Below are 23,994 nucleotides of genomic sequence, written 5' to 3'. Positions count from 1 at the left end.
GACAGAGAGTCTGACTCTGTAAAGGCAGCAGCTGCCTGTGTCCTCCTGCAGCATCCCGTCTTACCTTGAAATAAGAAAAAGCCAGGTGGTCCAGGGCATCTTCGAGGCTCCCCTCGTCCTCCGTGTTCCAGCTCCCGTAGGAAACACGGAAGAGGCTCACGGCTTCCTCCAGCCACAGAATGGAGTGGTAATAATCTTCCATGTCGTAGGCAACCTGGAAGAAACCAGGAGTGGTAAGAGAAAGCCCTTAGGAACTTGGGACCACTTTAACCTGTGAAATCACTGGCTAGATGAGGAGTTTTGCCTGCATAAATTTTTACTGCTGCCGTTCCCGTGAACCAATGCAAGATTTTAAGTAAGTACAGTGGTACCTTGGTTCTCAAACTTAAACCATTCTGGAAGTCTATTCCGAAACCAAAGCATTCCAAAACCAAGGCGCGCTTTCCCGTAGAAAGCAATGCAAAAGGGATTAATCCGTTCCAGACGTCTAAAAACAACCCCTAAAACAGCAATTTAACATGGATTTTACTATCTAACGAGACCACTGATCCATAAAATGAAAGCAATAATCAATGTTTTGTACTATGAAATAAATAAGACAGTATTGTAGATGATAAAAAATTTAAATTATTTTGTTTTCTTCCCTGCACTGATAGTCATTGTTTGGATGGAGGGCTTTTATCCATTTCTGCAGGCACACAATCAATCAATCAATCAATCAATTGGTAGCTGAACTGGGTTCCACACAGTCACAAAAGCAAATTAACCAAAAAAGCCTCAAAAACAAAAATGCAAAATAAATAGCAAAAACAAAAGCACCAAACTTAATCCGTTTGACTTCTGAAATGTTCGAAAACCAAGGCGCAGCTTCTGATTGGTGCAGGCGACAACCGCATCGGACGTTCAGCTTCCAAAAAAACGTTCAAAAACCAGAACACACACTTCTGGGTTTTTGGCATTTGAGAACCAAGGCACCACTGTAAAATATTTTTTAAAACTTAACCCCCAAGTTGCTGCCTGATTCTTCATTAAGCAGGGCAAAAGAGGAAGAACTGGTTTACTTTGTAGCTAATTCCTAATTTTGCAGCCTAATTCCTGTGCTTTTAATTTGTTGGCAAGGATGGGATTTTTAACCTATACACTTGGGTGCCTGGAGGGATAAATTGCAATTAATATACCTTGCACAGCACAACTCTGCCAACCCTTTGCCTCTTAGCATGCCTGCCAGGTAATCCCACTGACCACCAGGGGGTCTGTTACTGTACGGTTACCAGATTTTTTTCAATGACTCTGAGGACACTCTCCCCCCCCTTTGAAACTGAGTAGAAACAGAGAGTCAGTAGTGGGGACGGTGAGGCAAAAGACCCTGGGCCCAAGCACACAGGCATATTGTATAAAGGTGCAAAGCCCTTCTTTTGCGCCCTTTTTGCACCATAACACTCACTTTTTTCCTCCTAGAAAGTAAGGGGAAATGTCTGTGTGTGTTATGGAGGGAATGCCTATGGGTGGCGGGGGGGATCTGCTGCAGTCGTGAGCAGAGGATCCATGGTTCCCCTTCCTTCCCTCCTCCGTGGCTCGCTTTGAAACAGCAAAGCGGGAGAAGAGCCGCTGAGTGGGGAGGGGAGAGGGACAGAGAGCCTGCTTCTTTAAAGGAGCAAAGTGGGAGAGGAGAGGAGCCTTCTCCCCTTAAACCCCTCTTCTGCATTATTAGCAGCATCCTTCTCCACACACCCCACGCGTGTTCCTTCTCCCCTTAACCCCCTCTTCTGCATTATTAGCAGCATCCTTCTCCACCCCCCCACGCGTGCTCCTTCTCCCCTTAAATCCCTCTTCTGCATTATTAGCAGCATCCTTCTCCACCCACCCCACGCGTGCTCCTTCTCCCCTTAAACCCCTCTTCTGCATTATTAGCAGCATCCTTCTCCACACACCCCCACGCGTGCTCCTTCTCCCCTTAAACCCCTCTTCTGCATTATTAGCAGCATCCTCCACACACCCCACACGTGCTCCTTGTCCCTTGAGTTCTTTTCCTTCCCTCTCCACTTAAAACGTGGTTACAAAGCATGGATCCACATGGATCCTCAGGATTTTTGCATTGGGCTACCCCAAACTCACAGTCAGATCACATGTCTGTGGCCACAGCATGAACCACAAAAATCATACATCCACTGTTTCATTTAGAATATTTTTTTTCTTGTTTTCCTCCTCTAAAAACTATGTGCGTGTTATGGTCGGATGCGTGTTACAGAGCGAAAAATACGGTAAATGCACAGAGTTTTTTAAAAAACTGGGCAACAGCGTGCCACCCGCCCGTGACTCCCGAGCCTTCCCCTATCTCCTGCCCCCTTCCCCCTTTGTTTTCACAGATTGGGGGAGGGTTGGGAGTTGCAGGCGGGTGGCTGTTGCCCAGGAGGGGAGCAAGGAGCACAGTTTCTCTGCCAGGCAAGGTGCAAAGCCCTTGTTTCGCAGCCTGTGAAACAGAAATGCAGAGAGGTTTTTTTAAAAAGCTGGGCAATGCCCGCCCACCCAGGCCTCCTGAGCCTCCGTCGATCAGTCAAAACAAAGGAGGAAGAGGGCAGGAGATCTGTACCCCCGGACATCCCCGGTTCCCTTTCAGCAGTAGCGGCAGCAGTGGCAGTCAGCAGCTCCTGAAGCCAGCCAGAGCCAACTGCGCTACCAGCTGGCTCCGGGCTGCTGAGGCTGCCACTGCCACATTTCCCAGCAGTGGCGTAGCGTGGGGGGTGCAGGGGATGGTGGCCGCACCGGGCGCAACATCTGGGGGTTAGGGTTAGGGGGCGCAAATCCACAGGTTAGGGGGCGCAAATTACTTGCCTTGCCCCGGGTGCTGACAACCCACGCTACGCCACTGTTTCCCGGGGACGGAATTGCAAATATGGGGACATTCTAGGGACAGAATTTGTCCGGGGACAGATTTGTGAATCCGGGGACATCTGGCAACCCTATGTTACTGCCCCCTCTGGAAACCACTGACCTGCCCCCCTCACCTTGCCAATATGGAAACAGTCGTCGGCGGACAGGGAGAAATCTTGGCTGGGGTTGTAGACGTCTGGAAGCGGAGCATTGCTAACCCTCTGGAATTTCCCTTTGGCCAAGCCCTTCACACTCAGGGAGTAGACATCTTGCAGGCGCATCACCCCTCGGGCAGCTCCTTCCAGGTCCTCAAAGATGGGCAGTTCCTCCTCCAACCGTTGGTAGCCATTCTTCAGTGCTGAGAACAAAAGGTAAAAAAAAAACGGTGAAGGACCACTGGATGGTTGAAATATACTCGGAGTCGAGTGTGGATTTCATGCTCTTTATTCAGCTCATAGTAGTGAGGAATGAAAGTTTTCCCAAAATATCTGCTTTATATACATTATTTACACAATGGGCCGCACGTGATTGGCTAATTCCGGGATTCTCCTGTAGGCCAATCAGGTTGCGGATTCACTTCCACCTAGAGCTGGATTGGGTGGCTCCTGCGGACCAATCAGACTGCTGCATTTTGGATCCTATTGTTCTAGGACCAATCAGACTGCTGCATTTTGGATCCTACTCAACTCAGTACATAACAATGGTTAAGTCCAGTTGCAGATGACTCTGGGGTTGCGGTGCTCATCTCGCTTTATTAGCCGAGGGAGCCGGCGTTTGTCCACAGACAGCTTTCCGGGTCATGTGGCAAGCAGGACTAAACTGCTTCTGGTGCAACTGGACACCGTGACGGAACCCAGAGCACAGGGAAACACTGTTTACCTTCCCGCCACAGCGGTACCTATTTATCTAATTGCACTGGTGTGCTTTGGAACTGCTAGGTTGGCAGGAGCTGGGACAGAGCAACAGAAGCTCACCCCGTCGCGGGGATTCGAACTGCCAACCTTCTGATCAGCAAGCCCAAGAGGCTCAGTGGTTTAGACCACAGGGTCACCCGTGTCCCTATCAAGATAAAGGTAAAAGGTAAAGGACCCCTGGATGGTTAAGTGCAGTCAAAGGCAACTATGGGTTTGCGGTGCTTATCTCACTTACAGGCCGAGGTAGCCAGCATTTGTCCGCAGACATCTTTCCGAGTCATGTGGCCAGCAGGACTAAACCGCTTCTGGTGCAATGGAACACCGTGACAGAAAGTTTGTTATTGGTATGAGCTTTCATGTGCATGCACACTTCTTCATAATAAATCATTTTTATTTATTTATTTGAATTTACATTTCAAAATATTCATTTTAACAATCTTAAACCAGTGACTTCCCTTCTTCTCTTTCCGTGGTTCATTTTGCATACCGTACATCCCTGTATATTTTACATGAACTAAACCATTCCGTATTCCATTATTACATCCATCAAAACTGATTTACACTGTTGAATTTATCTTAGTGCTGACAGTGCTTTTAAATGTACACAATTTTCCACCCACATATTCAGTAAACATTTTCCAGTCTTCTTTAAATGTATGTTCTTCTTGTTCTCTTATTCTGTATGTTAAATCTGTAAGCTGCACATATTTCATCAGTGTGCTGCCATCCTTCTTTAGCTGGGACCTCGCTGGTTTTCCATTTTGGGGCTAGCAAAACATGGGCTGCAGTAGTGGTGTACATAAATAGTCTTCTTTGAGATGTTGAAAATATCAATAATAAAAAAATGGGTTTGAAATAGAAATGGATTTGTAAACTAAATGAATACTTAACTCTGGCAAAACTAACAGCTATTATAAGAAACCAATTGAATCAAAAATTAAAAATTAAAATTAAAAAAGGAGTGGGAATATTTTGATGAATATATGGTAAAATATTGCTCAAAAAAAGATATGATAATATGCCTAGATTAAAATGTAAAGTATCTGAGGGAAGGTAAATTAGTAAGGAAAGATAATAAGAACATATGAGAAGATTGTAAATGTAAAGATAAATGTAATCTCAGAATGTAGAGGAAATTGAGTGGGGGCGGAGGGAAGCAGGGGGAGGGACAAAAGAATATTCAGTCAGCTAGCCCTGGGGATTATCTAATTGATTTTTGAATTTTATTGTTATTCATGTTTTTATGCCGCATTTTATGCTGCTTTTATAATTAAGTGTTTTAAAGTGTTTAAATTTGTTGTTAGCCGCCCTGAGCCTGGTTTTTGAACCGGGAAGGGCAGAGTGTAAATAAATAAATTATTATTATTATTATTATTATTATTATTATTATTATTATTAATTAATTAATTAATTAATTAATATTATGGAGGATGTGGTGGTGGCTTTGGTTTATTTATATTGTGATGTAATATGGGAAAAACCAATAAAATACAGTATTGGAAAGGGGGGGGGGGAGAGTCTTTTTTGATACCTAGGAATTTCCCTCTGAATTATCCCCAACAAAAAGGACTCTGGTTTTTTGGGAGGAAAGGTACATTTTTATTTTTTTTAAAGGTGCCTTTTTTTAAAAAAAAAAAGGTCCATCTATCTCAGGGCTGCCTGTACTGGCCGGCAGCTGCCGCCCAGAGTTTCAGGAAGTCAACATTCCTACCTAGAATGCTACTGTGGCTTGAACCTGGGCCCTTCTGCCTGCCAAGCAGGCAGTGGCGTAGCGTGGGTTGTCAGCACCCGGGGCAAGGCAAGTAATTTGTGCCCCCCCAGATGTTGCGCCCGGCCCCCCTGCACCCCCCCACGCTACGCCACTGGGGCTGGGGCCGAGTGAAGGAGCCAAGGACCCCCCAAGGCTCAGCAGGAATTTATTAAATTTATTATTTGCGGAGCCCCCGCGGGCCGAGGCAGCCGAAGCCCCCTCCCCTCGGGTGCCTCCCCGCCCCCTCCTCTCCTTGGGCTGTAGGTGGAGCTCCAGATCCGGGCTTGGCGAGCGCCTCTCCTCCTCCGTCCTCGCCCCCCCCCCCGCGGCTGAGACTTGCGCTGAGAGCCAGAGCCAGCGGCACCCCCTTCTGCCGGGAGACCCTCGCCCGCCCGCCGGCTTCCTCTCGGAGCGTTTTGGGGAGCGCAGGGCACGGCAAGGCCCCTCGGAGCTCTCCTCCCAGTCGGCAGAAGCCTGTGGCTGGGCCGAGGGGATGGCGGCGGCGCCAGGGTGCGGAGGCTGCCCATGCCCGGCCAGGCGTCGGTGGCGGAGTCGGCGCTGCTGCAGCGGCTGCTCCTCCTGCGAGCAGTGAGTGGAGCGCAGCCGTGGCGGGGGGCGCGCGCGCGCTAGGGCGCAAGGCTGGCAGTGGCGGTGGGGAGCCCAGCAGAGGAAGGAACTTGTCCCTTCCCTCTGGACTCGTGCCCCCCCAGATGTTGCGCCCGGTGTGGCCTGGCACCCCCCACGCAACGCCACTGCAAGCAGGTGTCCTACCACGATGCTACGAACCTTCTCTGCCCAAAATGCCCATTACTATCACTGTTATTGTTATGTACTGAAATTCTCCCCTGGGCCAGTAGGGGGATACTTAGATAGTTTTCACTCAGGTCCACATATGCAAATAAGGAATTGAATTCAGTGATTGGATAGTTGCCGAAAGTTGTTACTGTTGCTTTGTAGTGGAGCTCTATATAAGCAGGCTGGCTGAACCTTTCAGTTCAGTTCTGTTCTGGGCCTGTGAATAAAGAAGAGCTGTTTGAAGAATCGCTGTGTCGTCTGATAGGTTCACCCACAACTTAACAGTTATATTCCCTGCAGCTAAACAGTATGTCCTGCCTTCAGCCAAACATACCTTGGGCGTTCTCGCTGGCTTCCGCGCTGTACACCACGTTCAGCCAGTCCGACTGCAACCTCTTGATGAGCGTGTAGGCCAGTAAAGGGTTAACCACGGTGCTGCCCGCGCCTTGGTGCAAGGTCTGGATCTTCCTGTAGAATCTGGTTGGGGAGGAAGGCATGCAGAAGGATATTATTCACAATTAGACAAGACTCAGGAGGAGAGGGCTATGGAAGGCTTCTATGGAAGGCTCCACAGTTGGGGGCAGCGATACTAGCCTAGTTGTGGCAGCTAGACTGGTGACTGGGAGCAGCTGCCGAGACCATATAACACTGGTCTTGAAAGACCTACATTGGCTCCCAGTACGTTTCCAAGCACAATTCAAAGTGTTGGTGCTGACCTTGAAAGCCCTAAGCAAGGGCTTTAAAGGACTAGGTGCACAGCCTGGGAGTCATTTTGGACTCACCACTGTCCATGGAGGCGCAGGTCAATTCTGTGTCCAGGACAGCTGTCTACCAGCTCCATCTGGTACGCACAGTGGCGTAGCGTGGGTTGTCAGCACCCGGGGCAAGGCAAGTAATTTGCGCCCCCTAACCCGTGGGTTTGCACCCCCTAACCCGTGGATTTGCGCCCCCTAACCCTAACCCCCAGATGTTGCGCCCGGTGCAGCCGGCCCCCCTGCACCCCCCACGCTACGCCACTGGGTACGCAGGATGAGACCCTACCTGCCTGCAGACTGTCTCGCCAGAGTGGTGCATGCTCTGGTTATCTCCCGCTGCAATGGGCTCTACGTGGGGCTACCTTTGAAGGTGACCCGGAAACTACAGCTAATCCAGAATGCGGCAGCTGGACTGGGGACTGGGAGTTCAAAGTGTTGGTGCTGACTTTGAAAGCCCTGAACAGCCTCAACCCAGTAGACCTGAAGGAGCATCTCCACCCCCAGCGTTCTGCCCAGGCACTGAGCTCCAGCTACGAGAGCCTTCTGGCGGTTCCCTCCCTGTGAGAAGTGAGGTTACAGGGAACCAGGCAGAGGGCCTTCTCGGTGGTGGCACCCGCCCTGTGGAATGCCCTCCCATCAGATGTGAAGGAAATAAACAACTACGTGACTTTTAGAAGACATCTGAAGGCAGCCCTGTTCAGGGAAGTTTTTAATGTGTGACATTTTGATGTATTTTCAATCTTTGTTGGAAGCTGCCCAGAGTGGCTGGGGCGGCCCAGCCAGATGGGCGGGGTACAAATAATATATAATAATAATAATAATAATAATAATAATAATAATAATAATAATTTATTATTTATACCCCGCCCATCTGGCTGGGCCTCCCCAGCCACTCTGGGCGGCTTCCATAAAAACCAAAAATACAGTAAAATATCACACGTTAAAAACTTCCCTGAACAGGGCTGCCTTAAGATGTCTCCTGAATGTCAGGTAGTTGTTTATCGCTTTGACATCTGCTGGAAGGGCGTTCCACAGGGCGGGCGCCACTACCGAGAAGGCCCTCTGCCTGGTTCCCTGTAGCTTTGCTTCTCGCAATGAGGGAACCGCCAGAAGGCCCTCGGCGCTGGACCTCAGCGTCCAGGCAGACTGATGGGGGTGGAGACGCTCCTTCAGGTATACTGGACCGAGGCCGTTTAGGGCTTTAAAGGTCAGCACCAACACTTTGAATTGTGCTCGGAAACGTACTGGGAGCCAATGCAGGTCTTTCAAGACCGGTGTTATATGGTCTCGGCGGCCGCTCCCAGTCACCAGTCTAGCTGCCGCATTCTGGATTAGTTGTAGTTTCCGAGTCACCTTCAAAGGTAGCCCCACGTAGAGTGCATTGCAGTAGTCCAAGCGGGAGATAACCAGAGCATGCACCACTCTGGCGAGACAGTCCGCAGGCAGATAGGGTCTCAGCCTACGTACCAGATGGAGCTGGTAAACAGCTGCCCTGGACACAGATTTGACCTGTGCCTCCATGGACAGCTGTGAGTCCAAAATGACTCCCAGGCTGCGCACCTGGTCCTTCAGGGGCACAGTTACCCCATTCAGGACCAGGGAATCCTCCACACCTGCCTGCCTCCTGTCCCCCAAAAACAGTACTTCTGTCTTGTCAGGATTCAACCTCAATCTGTTAGCCGCCATCCATCCTCCAACCGCCTCCAGACACTCACACAGGACCTTCACCGCCTTCACTGGTTCTGATTTAAAAGAGAGGTAGAGCTGGGTGTCATCCGCATACTGATGAACACCCAGCCCAAACCTCCTGATGATCTCTCCCAGCGGCCGCATGTAGATGTTGAAAAGCATGGGGGAGAGGACAGAACCCTGAGGCACCCCACAAGTGAGAGCCCAGGGGTCTGAACACTCATCCCCCACCACCACTTTCTGAACACGGCCCAGGAGGAAGGAGCGGAACCACTGTATAACAGTGCCCCCAGCTCCCAACCCCTCAAGACGGTCCAGAAGGATGTTATGGTCGATGGTATCAAACGCCGCTGAGAGATCCAGCAGAACTAGGAAACAGCTCTCACCTTTGTCCCTAGCCCGCCGGAGATCATCAACCAGTGCGACCAAGGCAGTTTCAGTCCCATGATGAGGCCTGAATCCCGACTGGAAGGGATCCAAATGGTCCGCTTCTTCCAGACATGCCTAGAGTTGTTCGGCAACCGCTAGCTCAATCACCTTGCCCAGGAATGGAAGATTTGAGACTGGGCGATAGTTGGCCATCGTGGCCGCATCTAAAGATGGTTTTTTAAGAAGCGGTTTAATAACCGCCTCTTTCAGCGGGTCTGGGAAGGCTCCCTCACGGAGGGAAGCATTCACCACCCCACAAAGCCCATCGCCCAGTCCTTCCCGGCTAGCTTTTATAAGCCAGGATGGGCAAGGATCCAGGAGACAGGTGGTTGGTTTCACTCGTCCAAGCAGCCTGTCCACATCCTCGGAGGTAACAGATTGAAATTGATCCCACTCAACTTGACTAGACAGAGCTCTAGCACTCTCCCGCCCCGGCCCTGCTCCCACGGTGGAGTCTACTTCTTCCCGAATCTGGGCGATTTTATCTGCAAAAAACTTTGCAAAATCATTGCAGGAGAACATGTGGCCCATACTGGGCCCCGATGTTGCAGGTGGTTCCGCTAAATTGTGAACCACCTGAAAAAGTCTCCTGCTGCTGTTTTCTGCAGATGCAATAGAGGCGGTGAAGAAATTCTTCTTCGCCGTCGCTATCGCCACTTGGTAGGCTCGACGTTGAGCTCTAACCTGTGTCCGGTCAGATTCAGAATGAGTTATCCGCCACTGGCGCTCTAGCCGTCTCAACGATTGTTTCATTGCCCTCAGATCCGTGGAAAACCACGGGGCTGTCCGGGCTCCATGCAATCGGAGAGGGCGCTTCGGAGCCAAACAGTCAATAGCCCTGGTTAACTCCACATTCCAGCGGGCCACCAGGGAATCAGCTGAAAGGCCATCAACATGGGATAAAGCATCCCCTACCACTCTCTGGAAACCATTTGGATCCATTAAGTGGCGGGGGCGGACCATCCGAATTGGTCCCACCTCCCTGCAGAGGGGATGGGTCGCAGAGAAGTCCAGTTGCACCAGGAAGTGATCTGACCATGGCACTTCTTTCGTTTCGCTTTTACTTAGTGTCAGATCACCAACATCCATAGAGGTAAACACCAGGTCCAAGGCATGTCCACGGCTATGGGTTGGGCCAGACTTATTCAGGGACAGCCCCATGGAGGCCATGCTTTCCACGAAGTCCCGAGCAGCCCTTGTAAGGTTGTGTCGGCATGGATGTTAAAATCCCCTAGGACGACCAGGCTAGGTGTCTCCAGGAGAACATCTGCCACGACCTGAAGCAGCTCGGGCAGGGAATCCTTGGTGCAGCGGGGAGGTCGGTACACCAAAAGGAATCCTGTACTGCCCCTATTGCCCAACTTCCAGAACATGCACTCAGAAAACTGGGTCTTCCCAATAGGACGCCTGGTGCAAACTAATGACTTCCTAAAAATCACTGCAACCCCCCCTCCCCGCCCACATGACCTGGGTTGCTGTGCGTAAGAGAAACCTGGTGGGCAAGCAGCGGCAAGGACAGGCCCGTCTGCTTCCTCCAACCAGGTCTCTGTCACACATGCCAGGTCAAATCCTCCATCCATGATCAAGTCATGGATGGCAGTGGTCTTATGAATCATTGACCTGGCATTGCACAGCAGCACCTTCAGGTCATGTGGGTATCCCTTGCTGATTCTAGTATCCATCCGGTCAGGACCAGACCCGGAGGCAGGGATAGTCCTCAGACAACGACTAAACCTGCCTCCTCTGTAATGACATGGTCTGGTCTTAGCGTAACTCCTCCTCCTACCCGTGATCACTGAGATCGGTTGTCCCAGTGCATCCCCCCCTGTGGAACATGCCCCAGCCATTTTGTTATAATATTATTATTATTATTATTATTATTATTATTATTATTATTATTATTAATGGTCAGGGGTCCCTTTACCTTTTATACATTTTAATCCACTAACTATAATAATAAATTATTATTATTATTATTATTATTATTATTATTATTATTATTCTGAGTCCCAGTTGCTGGAAACTGCATTAGTGGAGAGTTGCTCTTGCGCTTGCAGGCTTCTCAGAAGCCTCTGGTTGGCCACTGTGAGAACAGGATAATAATAATAATAATAATAATAATAGTAATAGTAATAAATTTTATTTATACCCTGCCCTCCCCAGCCAGAGCCAGGCTCAGGGTGTCTAACACCAGTAAAATTACAGTAAAAACATAATGGGGGGGGGGAGAATTTAAAATACAGGTGCTGTACTAGGTGGCCTGATCCTATATTTCCTAAAACTGAAAAGTCACAAACTCTGCAAACTTTCTTCATACAGGCATCGTTTCATCCCCTGGATCATTTTAATTTTCTGAACCTTTTCCAATGGAAATATATATCTAATATGTTTTTACTTATGAAAACCCAATTCTTTATGGGCTGTTCCCATAAGGGGGTTTTTTTGGTGGGAGGGGAGAGGTTTTACTCACTTTCCCTTTCAAAAAAACCCCAAACCACAAAAGCCCAGCCCTTCTGGTTCACATTCTATCATACACAGCCAACACCTACAAAAGGGCAGATGAATATTTGCCAAGACACTGTTTCGAATTGCAATGCTCTCTTGCCAATTTTGCCGTCCAGAAGTTTGGTGGAGAAGGGTTGATTTCCCTCCACACCCATCCCAGGAAAACTGCGTAGCAAAAACCTCAAACGAGGAGGGGCTGTTTGAAAGTGGACATGTTCATGGCTGGTTCTGGCGTGGAGCCGGGCAAGGTGGCTGCCTCAAGTGGCAGATTCTGGGCACCTGTCCTGGTGGATCTGGGCTTTTTAAAAGTATGCACCATATTTTTCGCTCTATAAGACACACTTTTCCCCCTCCAAAAATTAAGGGGAAATGTGTGTGTGTCTTATGGAGTGAATGCAGGCTCCTTGGCTTCAGTGATAACAACGTGAAGCCTCCGAAGGGCAGTGGGAGAGCTCCCCCCACACTCCGGAGGCTTTGTGTTGCTTTCGCTGAAGCCGCCTGAAGCCCCCAGAGAGCAGGGAACTCCCGCTGCGTTCCAGGGGCTTCAGGCAGCTATCCACAAGCCTTCGGAGTGTAGCAGGAGTTCCCGCCGCGCTCCGAAGGCTTGCGGATAGCCGCATGAAGCCTGGAGAGCGAGAGGGGTCGGTGCACACCGATCCCTCTTGCGCTCCAGGCTTCGCTTCGCTGAAGAGGCGCTCCACAGTTTTCCCTCTCTGCGCAGCGCCCCTTCAGTGAAGCGGGAGGAGAAATGGAAAGGGCTCCGTTTCTCCTGCTGCGTCGCTGAAGGGGCGCTGAGCAGAGAGGGGGAAATTTTATTCTCCCCCTGTACTCCCCCTCCTATGGTCCGGTGCGTCCTATAGAGCGAAAAATACGGTATGTATAATTGCAAGGCACAGAAGATGGGAGTAGGAAACAACTAGCAAGGAACAATTGGGAGACTGCCTTCTGGGAAGCCTCCAGACTGTTGTAGTTTCGAGTGGGAATCCATCACATACTGGCAAATTCAGGTCCTGCGAGTAAATGTGATTTGGAGCTCTTGTGCAACAAACCAGCTATCCCCAAATACCAGACTTTGTGATCAGGAAAGCAGTGAGAAAATGCACTGGGAATTGTGGGATAACATTTGCTTTGAATCAATGTAGGGTTCCCTCATGTTGTCGATGAATGTGGGTAGTTTTTGCACCTCCATTTATTCTCCTTTGTCTCTATCAGTTGCTCCTCCAAATCTCTGTCTCCCCCTCTCCAGATCTTCAGACGTGCTGGCAGGCGCCAACAGGAGTCTGCCAACAGCTGGAGAAGCAGAGGTCCCCCATTCCCGCTTTAACTAGAGATGGCAGGGATTGGACCTGAGATGTTCTGAGAGCACAGCAGGCACCCAGTGTAGCACTAACACAAAACTAATGAAACTGGCAAAATGGATTTCAACAGGGACAAATTTCAGGTTCTGCACCAAAATAACCAGATGCAAGTTAAAGCTCTGGTTTTCCCAGTAGTGATGTATGGAAGTGAGAGCTGGACCATAAAGAAGGCTGATCGCTGAAGAATGGATGCTTTTGAATTCTGGTGCTGGAGGAGACTCTTGAGAGTCCCATGAAGATCAAACCTCTCCATTCTGAAGGAAATCAGCCCTGAGTGCTCACTGGAAGGACAGATCCTGAAGCTGAGGCTCCAATACTTTGGCCACCTCATGAGAAGAGAAGACTCCCTGGAAAAGACCCTGATGTTGGGAAAGATGGAGGGCACAAGGAGAAGGGGACAACAGAGGACGAGATGGTTGGACAGTGTTCTCGAAGCTACCAGCATGAGTCTGACCAAACTGCAGGAGGCAGTGGAAGACAGGAGTGCCTGACGTGCTCTGGTCCAGGGGGTCACGAAGAGTCGGACACGACTAAATGACTAAATAACAACAACAACAACCAGATGCACAAAGATAAGACTTGACAGCAGTACATGTGGAAAGGATCTAGGGGGTCTTAGTTGAGCACAAGCTGAATGTGAGTCAACAGTGTGATGCAGCAGCAACAAAAGCAAATGCTATTCTAGGCTGCATCCACAGAAGTCTAGCGTCCAGATCGAGGGAAGTCATAGTCCTGCTCTATTCTGCCTTGGTCAGACCACACCTGGAGTCCTGTGTCCAGTTCTGGGTGCCAGATTTCTGAGCACAATTCAAAGTGTTGGTGCTGACCTTGAAAGCCCTAAACGGCATCGGCCCAGTATACCTAAAGGAGCATCTCCACCCCCATCATTCAGCCCAGACACTGAGGTCCAGCTCCATTCCCTCATTGCAAGAAGTGAGGTTACAGGGAACCAGGCAGAGGGCCTTCTCGGTGGTGGCGCCCGCCCTGTGGAACGCCCTCCCATCAGATATCAAGGAAATAAACAACTATGTGACTTTTAGAAGACATATGAAGGCAGCCCTGTTTGGGGCTGTTTTATACTGTTTTTAATATTCTGTTGGGAGTCACCCAGAGTGGCTGAAGAAACCTAGCCAGATGTGTGGGAATATTTTGAGGAATATATGGTAAAATATCGCTCAAAAAAAGATATGATAATATGCCTAGATTAAAATGTAAATTATCTGAGGGAAGGTAAATTAGTAAGGAAAGATAATAAGAACATATGAGAAGATTGTAAATGTAAAGATAAATGTAATCTCAGAATGTAGAGGAAATTGAGTGGGGGCGGAGGGAAGCAGGGGGAGGGACAAAAGAATATTCAGTCAGCTAGCCCTGGGGATTATCTAATTGATTTTTGAATTTTATTGTTATTCATGTTTTTATGCCGCATTTTATGCTGCTTTTATAATTAAGTATATTAAAGTGTTTAAATTTGTTGTTAGCCGCCCTGAGCTTGGTTTTTGAACCAGGAAGGGCAGAGTGTAAATAAATAAATTATTATTATTATTATTATTATTATTATTGTTGTTATTATTATTATATTGACTGACTGGAAGGTATGCAGAAATCTGGAAATCGGACCATATGAGGAATGGTTGAAGGAGCTGAGTATGTTCGGCCTCGAAAAGAGGAGACTGGGAGGGGATATGACAGCCGGTATACCTGAAGGAGTGTCTCCACCCCCATCATTCTGCCCGGACACTGAGGTCCAGCGCCGAGGGCCTTCTGGCGGTTCCCTCATTGCGAGAAGCAAAGATACAGGGAACCAGGCAGAGGGCCTCCTCGGTGGTGGTGCCTGCCCTGTGGAACGCCCTCCCACCAGATGTCAAGGAAATAAACAACTACCTGACATTTAGAAGACATCTGAAGGCAGCCCTATTCAGGGAAGTTTTTAATGTGTGACATTTTAATGTATTTTTATTCTTTGTTGAAGGCCGCCCAGAGTGGCTGGGAAACCCAGCCAGACGGGTGGGGTACAAATAATAAATTATATTATTATTATTATTATTAAGGTAAAGGTAAAGGGGCCCCTGACCATTAAATCCAGTCGTGGCCAACTCTGGGGTTGCAGCGCTCATCTCGCTTTACTGGCCGAGGGAGGCGGTGTACAGCTTCCGGGTCATGTGGCCAGCATGATGAAGCCGCTTCTGGCGAACCAGAGCAGCGCACGGAAACACCATTTACCTTCCCGCCAGAGCGGTACCTATTTATCTACTTGCACTTTGTGCTTTCGAACTGCTAGGTGGGCAGGAGCTGGGACCGAGCAATGGGAGCTCACCCTGTTGCGGGGATTCGAACTGCCGACCTTCTGATCGGCAAGCCCTAGGCTCTGTGGTTTAGACCACAGAGCCACCCGTGTCCCTTATTATTATTATTATTATAAATATCTGACGGTCTGTCACCTGGAGGATGGAGCAAGCTTGTTTTCTTCTGCTCCAGAGGACAGGACCCAAACCAACACATTCAAACGCCGAGAAAGGAGAATCTGGTTAAGTGCTAAGGTAGTAAGAACTGTTTGACAGCAGAATGGAAGGTTATCCGGCAGGGATTATTCAGCTGCGATTCCCTGCGTTGGAGGGGGTCGGACTACATGATCGTGAGGTTATCCTTCCAACTCTACCATTCCAGCCTCCCGGGCAGTGGCGTAGCGTGGGATGTGCAGGGGGGCCGGCCGCACCGGGCGCAACACCTGGGGGTTAGGGTTAGGGGGCGCAAATCCACGGGTTAGGGGGCGCAAATTACTTGCCTTGCCCCGGGTGCTGACAACCCACGCTACGCCACTGCTCCCGTGCTTGATCCCCACAAACAGAGCCCGGCCCTTACCTCCGTAGGTCCTCTAGCCTCTTGGCTTCCTCTTCCAGGTAGGTGTGCAAAATGCGCAGGAGCTCCCTCTCGGTGCTGAGCGCTTGGTGGATGCTCAGCATGGAAGTGTAGGTCTCCGCCTGGACGCACTGCGAGAGACCGGCCAGGAGGACCACTGCCGCCGCCGCCGCCGCCGCGGGCCACAGCATCGCCTTACTCTTCTGCACAATGCCTCTGTCTCTCGCCTCCGCCTCCCTTCCTCTCCCGCAGGCTGGGATCCGAAATCTCCCCTCTCCTGCACCCACCCAGCTCTTCCAGTGCCACCCAGTCCCTCTCCCGAAGCCAAGGGAGCGTCGGTGGTGTCATGGACGCAAGCGGAGCATCCCTTTGCGCGGCTGTTGCGCGCCCTCGGTCCTCCTCCTCTGGAATCTCGCCCTGAGCTGCGAAAGCCAAAACGGCATCCCAACACCGACTTGAATTTCTCTCTCTCTCTTTCTCTCGCAGCAGCAGCAGAAATCAGGCGAATGGAAACCAGATGGGGAAAGAGGCAGTAAAAACCGCTGTGCGTTTTTCGCTTCCCTCTCCAGTCTCTGCAAAGCTCCGGCAAGGATTCGCTGTGGCTGCTCAGCAATCTCTCCCTGTCTACTCCAGGATTGAAAATGGGGTGGGAGGGGAGACGGGGGAAGCCCTCCCTTGGTTCAGAGGCAGAGCATCTGCAATAATAATAATAATAATAATAATAATAATAATAATAATAATAATAATAATAATAATAATAATAATACAGTTATACCTCGAGTTCCGTATAGTTCAAGCTATGGTTTTCCCAGTAGTGATGTATGGAAGTGAGAGCTGGACCATAAAGAAGGCTGATCGCGGAAGAATTGAGGCTTTTGAATTGTGGTGCTGGAGGAGACTCTTGAGAGTCCCCTGGACTGCAAGAAGATCAAATCTCTCCATTCTGAAGGAAATCAGCCCTGAGTTCTCACTGGAAGGACAGATCCTGAAGCTGAGGCTCCAAGACTTTGGTCACCTCATGAGAAGAGAAGACTCCCTGGAAAAGACCCTGATGTTGGGAAAGATGGAGGGCACAAGGAGAAGGGGACGACAGAGGACGAGATGGTGGGACAGTGTTCTCGAAGCTACAAACATGAGTTTGACCAAACTGCAGGAGGCAGTGGAAGACAGGAGTGCCTGGCGTGCTCTGGTCCAGGGGGTCACAAAGAGTTGGACACGACTAAACAACTAAACAACAACAACACCTTGGGTTACAGATGCTTCAGGTTGCGTTTTTTCAGGTTACGGACTGCTGAAACCCGGAAGTACTGGAACGGGTTACTTCTGGGTTTCGGCGGTTGTGCATGCACAGAAGCACTCAATCATGCTTTGTGCATGCGCAGAAGCACCAAATTGAAACCCACGTGTGCACAGACGCGCCACTGCGGGTTGCGAATGTGCATCCCACACGGATCATGTTTGCAACCCGAGCGTCCACTGTAATTTATTACTTATACCCCGCCCATCTGGCTGGGTTTCCCCAGTCACTCTGGTTGGCTTCCAGCAAAATATTAAAATGCAATAATTCACCAACTATTAAAAGCTTCCCTAAACAGGGCTTTGCATGCAGAAGGTTCTGGGTTCAATCCTTGACGACTTCAAGGCTCCCACCTGAAAACAGGAAGGAGAGGGTTCTGGCTGGCTCCTAGCCATGATGCCTATACGCTCTGCCTTGTCAGCTGGAGGCAGCAGCAATACTTCTGAATCCCAGTTCAGAGAATCGCAGAGTTGTAGTATTGGAAGTGGGACCCCTGAAAATCATCTAGTCCAACCCCCTTGCAGGGCAGGAATCTTTCGCCCAAGGTGGGGCTCAAACCCCCAACCCTGAAGTCTCATGCTCTTCAGGGAAGAAGAAGAAGAGGCCATACTTGAAGAGGATTTGGAAACGATTTGTAGATTTTCTTTAACAATTGCTGCAAACATGTTAAAACGCGAGTCGGTTTGGAGTAAGCTCAGCAGTAAAAAAAAATGCTATGAGAATAAAATGATTGGAAGAACGATTGCAATTATCATAATGTGCAGCAGTAAGAGATAATCTGAGGAAACCATGGAAGGGTGGAAGAGAAATCGAGTAACAATAAATAATTTGGTGTATTGATTAATTAATAGTATTGTATTTTTCCTGTTTTTGTAGATTATATATATGTGTGTGTATATATATATATATAGATAGATAGATAGATAGAGAGAGAGAGAGAGTCTCATTCCCTACCAACAGAGCTATGCTGGAAAACACCAGCAAGGGGGGAAAGGCTCGTGTTTGAATTCTGCTTGCTGGTTCGAATTCTTGTGTGTTCGAATTCTGCTTGCTGAATAGTCTCTGTGAGACTGGGATTCTGAACTACATGGGCCATGGATTCAGCAGATGCTGCTTAGATTCTTAAACTGGGCGTGCTGCCGCCAGTACTGTAGATCAGTAGATCCCAATGGGTGGTCCGTGGATCCCAGGAGGTCTGCATAACCCACCCAGAGGGTCCATGAAACCATTCACATAACAAAAACTACCATAGAGATATCAACATTTCCGAAAGGAGGGGGTCCATGGCTTGGCTTTCGGAAAAACAGGGGTTCTGCGGTACTTAGCTAATTGGGAAGCCACTGGTGCAGAGATTATGGAGCTAGATGGATAAGGCAGCCTGGCCAGTCTGTCTGGAGGTCCTGGGCTTCCCAGACCACAAGACCCCCCTCTTGGCCTCCCTGATGGGGTCCAAGGGAAAGCAGAGCAAGACGTTTGGCACCAGCTTTTCTGCAGGAGTTGCTGGAAGGAGGCATACAAGGTGCATGCTTTTTAAGGATTTTTAAAGGATTTTAAGGATTTGACCTTTAAAGCCCTATGCAGCCTAGGACCCACGTACCTACGGGACCGCCTCTCCTGGTATGCCCCACAAAGGACCTTAAGGTCCACAAATAACACTTTGGAGGTCCCGAGCCTCAAGGAGGTTAGTTTGGTCTCAACTAGGGCCAGGGCCTTTTCAGTACTGGCCCCGACGTGGTGGAACGCTCTGTCACAAGACATCTTTCCGCAGGGCCTGCAAGACGGAGCTGTTCCACCTGGCCTTTGGTTTGGACTCAGTTTAACCCTTATGTTTCCCTCCCCTTATGGTCTTGATTTATCAGCTACTTTAAAACGAGGCTGCATTTTAAATTGCATTTTAACCTGTATTTTAATTTGATTTTGTTTGCTTTTTTGTTTTCCCCCACCCCTCTTCCCCCCCCCCTATTATGTTTTTACTGTGATTTTATTGGTGGTAGTCGCCCTGAGCCTGGCTCTGGCCAGGGAGGGCGGGGTATAAATAAAAATCATTATTATTATTTGAAATTGCAGGAAACCACAGGCAATGACGGATTTACGTAAAGCAACTACTCTATTCCGAACTTAGAAATGGAAAGCGTAATGCTGGTGGTCAACAAAAGAGGTTTAAAGACTGTCTCAAGACAAGTCTAAAAAAAAATGTAGTATAAACACTGACAACTGGGAAACACTTGCCTGCGAGCGCTCCAGTTGGAGAACAGCCTTTACCAAAGGTGTCATGGGCTTTGAAGACACTCGAACTCAGGACGCAAGGGAGAAACATGCCAAGAGGAAGGCATGCTTGGCAAATCCACGCCGTGATCAACTTCCGCCCAGAAACCAATGTCCCCACTGTGGAAGTACATGTGGATCCAGAATTGGCCTCCACAGTCACTTACGGACTCATTGTTAAAACCGTGTTTATGGAAGACAATCTTGCTCAGCTACGAGGGATCGCCAAAGAAGAAGAAGAAGAGGCTAAACAAGCTATAGCTTAGGGTCCCACTTTCTTGGGCCCCCCCAAAATATACTTCTTAATTGTATTTCACTATTAATCTACTTAGTTCAACAATTACTTGGATAAAATACATATTTTGTCAGGTGCAAATGGCTTTAGAAACCTATTAGGTCCATAAATTACCATATGGCATATATTCAACACCAAAAAACAGCGACCATTTGTTGTTGGCAAGGGACAGCTTGACATATAAAGGACCCCATTACCTTCAGGAGCTTAGGGCCTCATCAAACCTAAATCCAGCCCTGAACACCCAGCTCTACCTCTCCTTTAAATCAGAACCAGTGAAGGTGGTGAATGTCCTGTGTGAGTGCCTGGAGGCGGTTGGAGGATGGATGGCGGCTAACAGATTGAGGCTGAATCCTGACAAGACATAAGTACTGTTTGGGGGGACAGGAGGCGGGCAGGTGTGGAGGATTCCCTGGTCCTGAATGGGGTAACCGTGCCCCTGAAGGACCAGGTGCGCAGCCTGGGAGTCATTTTGGACTCACAGCTGTCCATGGAGGCGCAGGTTAACTCTGTGTCCAGGGCAGCTGTCTACCAGCTCCACCTGGTACGCAGGATGAGACCCTCCCTGCCCGCAGACTGTCTCGCCAGAGTAGTGCATGCTCTGGTTTTCTCTCGCTTGAACTACTGCAATGTGCTCTATGTAGGGCTGCCTTTGAAGGTGACCCGGAAACTACAAATAATCCAGAATGCGGCAGCTAGACTGGTGACTGGGAACGGCCGCCAGGACCACATAACACCGGTCTTGAAAGTCCTACATAGGTTCCCAGTACGTTTCCGAGCACAATTCAAAGTGTTGGTGCTGACCTTGAAAGCCCTAAATGGTCTCGGCCCTGTATACCTGAAGGAGCGTCTCCACCCCCATCGTTCTGCCCGGACACTGAGGTCCAGCTCTGAGGGCCTTCTGGTGGTTCCCTCGCTGCGAGAAGTGAGGTTACAGGGAACCAGGCAGAGGGCCTTCTCGGTAGTGGCGCCCTCCCTGTGGAACGCCCTCCCACCAGATGTCAAAGAAATAAACAACTACCTGACATTCAGAAGACATCTTAAGGCAGCCCTGTTCAGGGAAGTTTTTAATATGTAACACTGTACTGTTTTTAACACTGATTGGGAGCTGCCCAGAGTGGCTGGGGAAACTCAGCCAGATGGGCGGGGTATAAATAATAAATTATGATGATGATGATGATGATGATGATGATGATGATGAACAGGAAAGGGGATTCTGGATAAACATTAGCAGGAATTTTCTGACAGTAGGAGCTGTTTAACAGTGGAAGAAACACCCTTAAAAGCTGCTGGACTCTCCTTCCTTGTAGGTTTTAAATCAGTGTTTACCAAAGTTGGGTCCTCCAGCTGCTTTCAGACTACAATTCCCATCATCCCTGACCGCGGGTCTTCCTAGCTAGGGACAATGGGAGTTGTAGTCCAAAAACAGAGACCCAACTGTGGGAAACACTGGTTTAAACAGAGGGTGGTCGGCCATCTGTCAGGGATTCTTTCACTGTGATTGCAGTGGGTTGGACTAGACGAAACTTGGGGTCCCTTCTAAACCTATTTGCGGGTTTTCCTTGGGTGCAAACTGGCTGGCCACTTTGGGAAGAGGATTCTGGACATAGAATAATGGAATCTTAAGAGTTGGAAGGGACCCCAAGGTCATCTAATCCAACCCCCTGCAAGGCAGGAATTTCAGCTGACGCATCCATGATAGATGGCCATCCAACCTCTGTTTAAAAACCTCCAAGGAAGGAGAGAGTCTACCATCTCCCGATGGAGATCGTTCCACTGTCAAACAGCTCTTACCATCCGAAAGTTCATAGAATCATAGAATCATAGAGTTGGAATAGACCACAAGGGCCATCGAGTCCAACCCCCTGCCAAGCAGGAAACACCATCAGAGCACTCCTGACATATGGCTGTCAAGCCTCTGCTTAAAGACCTCCAAAGTAGGAGACTCCACCACACTCCGTGGCAGCAAATTCCACTGTCAAACAGCTCTTACTGTCAGGAAGTTCTTCCTCATGTTTAGGTGGAATCTTCTTTCTTGTAGTTTGGATCCATTGCTCCGTGTCCGCTTCTCTGGAGCAGCAGAAAACAACCTTTCTCCCTCCTCTATGTGACATCCTTTTATATATTTGAACGTGGCTATCATATCACCCCTTAACCTCCTCTTCTCCAGGCTAAACATGCCCAGCTCCCTTAGCCGTTCCACATAAGGCATCGTTTCCAGGCCTTTGACCATTTTGGTTGCCCTCCAAACTTTCCTAACTTTATTCCTAACTTTCAGTTGGAATCTACTTTCTTGTCACTTGGAGCCACGGGTTCAAGTCCTACCCTCCAGAGCAGGAGAGGAGGAGCAGAACTTGATAGGTCATGGGCTTGACCCAGTAATTTCTTCTTATGCTCTCCTTACGTTCCACCTTGCTGGAGATTCTATCCTCCCAGCTGCTTTCATTTGCTCTATGTTTTTGAGAGGTAAACACAGGCAGAAGCCTGTGTGCAGATGATGGAGGCTTGGGCAGCATGGTGATGCCCTGAATTTCTGAGCAAAAAAAATCCCTGAGCTCTGCAAGCAGTTATCCTTGGGATCCGAACATGAATGCCTAGGATGCCCCCTTGTGGGAAGCTCTTGCAGAACAAGCAGAGCATATTTGGTAGGCCTGGGCTGAATATACAGTGGTACCTCGGGTTACAGATGCTTCAGGTTATAGACGCTTCAGGTTACAGACTCCACTAACCCAGAAATAGTACCTCAGGTTAAGAACTTTGCTTCAGGATGAGAACAAAAATAGTGCTCCGGCAGTGGGAGGCCCCATTAGCTAAAGTGGTACCTCAGGTTAAGAACAGTTTCAGGTTAAGAACGGACCTCCAGAACGAATTAAGTTCGTAACCAGAGGTACCACTATATGTGCATTTGGGGGGGGGCATAGACTTTTCAGAGGTGTGAAAGATTCCGCCGCCCCCTAAATCTCTGCTCATCATCAGAATTACTAGGCTGCCTTTTAGAGTATAAACAAATATTACCTAAAATGTTGGACTGCTTCTGATAATAATAATATTTTTCAGATTCAGTGGACCCTCTGGATATGAATGTAATTTGTTCCGGGGGTTTGTACGCACCCTGAAAATTCCATAAGCAGAGGCGCTGCTTCTGCGCATGCGTGCGCGGTGAAACCCAGAAGAATACACTTCCAGGTTTGCTACATTTGCAACCCGAAAGTTATGTTATCCAAAGGTAACATAACCCGAGAGTCCACTGTATTTGAAAACAGCTATCATATCCCCTATCACTCTCCTCTTTTCCAGGGTAAACATACCCAGCTCCTTCAATTGTTCCTCATACGGCCCGATTTCCAGATTTCTGCACACCTTCCACTCAGTCAATATCCTAATAATAATAATAATAATAATAATAATAATAATAATAATAATACTTATACCCCCCATCTGGCTGGGTTTCCTTAGCCACTCCCAATAATCTGTTGGGAGCCGCCCCGAGTGGCTGGGGAAACCCAGCCAGAGGGGCGGGGTATAAATAAATATTATTATTATTATTATTATTATTATTATTATTATTATTATTATTAAGACAGGAGTGCCTGGCATGCTCTGGTCCATGGGGTCACAAAGAGTCGGACATGACTAAACGACTAAACAACAACAACTATTATTATTATTTACAGATGGGTAGCCGTGTTGGTCTGCCATAGTCAAAATAAAAAAATTCCTTCCTGTAGCACCCTAAAGACCAACTAAGTTAGTTCTTGGTATAAGCTTTCGTGTGCATGCACACTGAAGAAGTGTGCATCTGAAGAAGTGTGCATGCACACGAAAGCTTATACCAAGAACTAACTTAGTTGGTCTTTAAGGTGCTACAGGAAGGAATATTATTATTATTATTATTATTATTATTATTATTATTATTAACCCTAATGAATCAAATAAGCCTGGGAATGACAAGGCAAGCAGACTTTGCAGCAAGGACGGTCATGGGATGGTCATGGAAAGGGGAGACAAAAGCATGGATAGAGCACAATTCTGCTGATTTGCTAGATTTCTGCTTTGTGATATAATAAGGGCTCACGCATGCCCAGACAGCAGTGTTGAAAACCAGACATTGCTAACCTGGGCCTCTCCTTGTGTTGGTCCCTTACCTTTCTCTCCCAGATCTGGCCACTGTGATCCATGCGACGGTCACCTCCAGGCTTGACTACTGTAATT

General features: G+C 48.7%; 1 protein-coding gene across 1 annotated transcript in view; it reads right to left on the bottom strand.

Moving 5' to 3' along the window:
- The window catches only part of P4HA3 (prolyl 4-hydroxylase subunit alpha 3), a 39,898-nt gene extending 23,353 nt beyond the window's left edge, over window positions 1-16,545 (bottom strand). The window contains exons 1-4 of the mRNA XM_082219368.1: window positions 15,929-16,545; window positions 6,665-6,807; window positions 3,006-3,229; window positions 65-214 (exon numbers count right to left, since the gene is read on the bottom strand). Of these exons, the coding sequence (XP_082075494.1) occupies window positions 65-214; window positions 3,006-3,229; window positions 6,665-6,807; window positions 15,929-16,116 (705 nt within the window). The 5' untranslated portion in view covers window positions 16,117-16,545. The remainder of the gene's footprint in view (window positions 1-64; window positions 215-3,005; window positions 3,230-6,664; window positions 6,808-15,928) is intronic.
- Window positions 16,546-23,994: the final 7,449 nt, after the last annotated feature.

This window comes from Podarcis vaucheri (genome assembly GCF_965113315.1).
Source record: "Podarcis vaucheri genome assembly, chromosome: 4".
In the NCBI taxonomy this organism is placed as follows: Eukaryota; Metazoa; Chordata; class Lepidosauria; order Squamata; family Lacertidae; genus Podarcis; species Podarcis vaucheri.
Note: the sequence above shows the minus strand (reverse complement) of the source record. Positions and strands in the feature narration are given on the sequence as shown.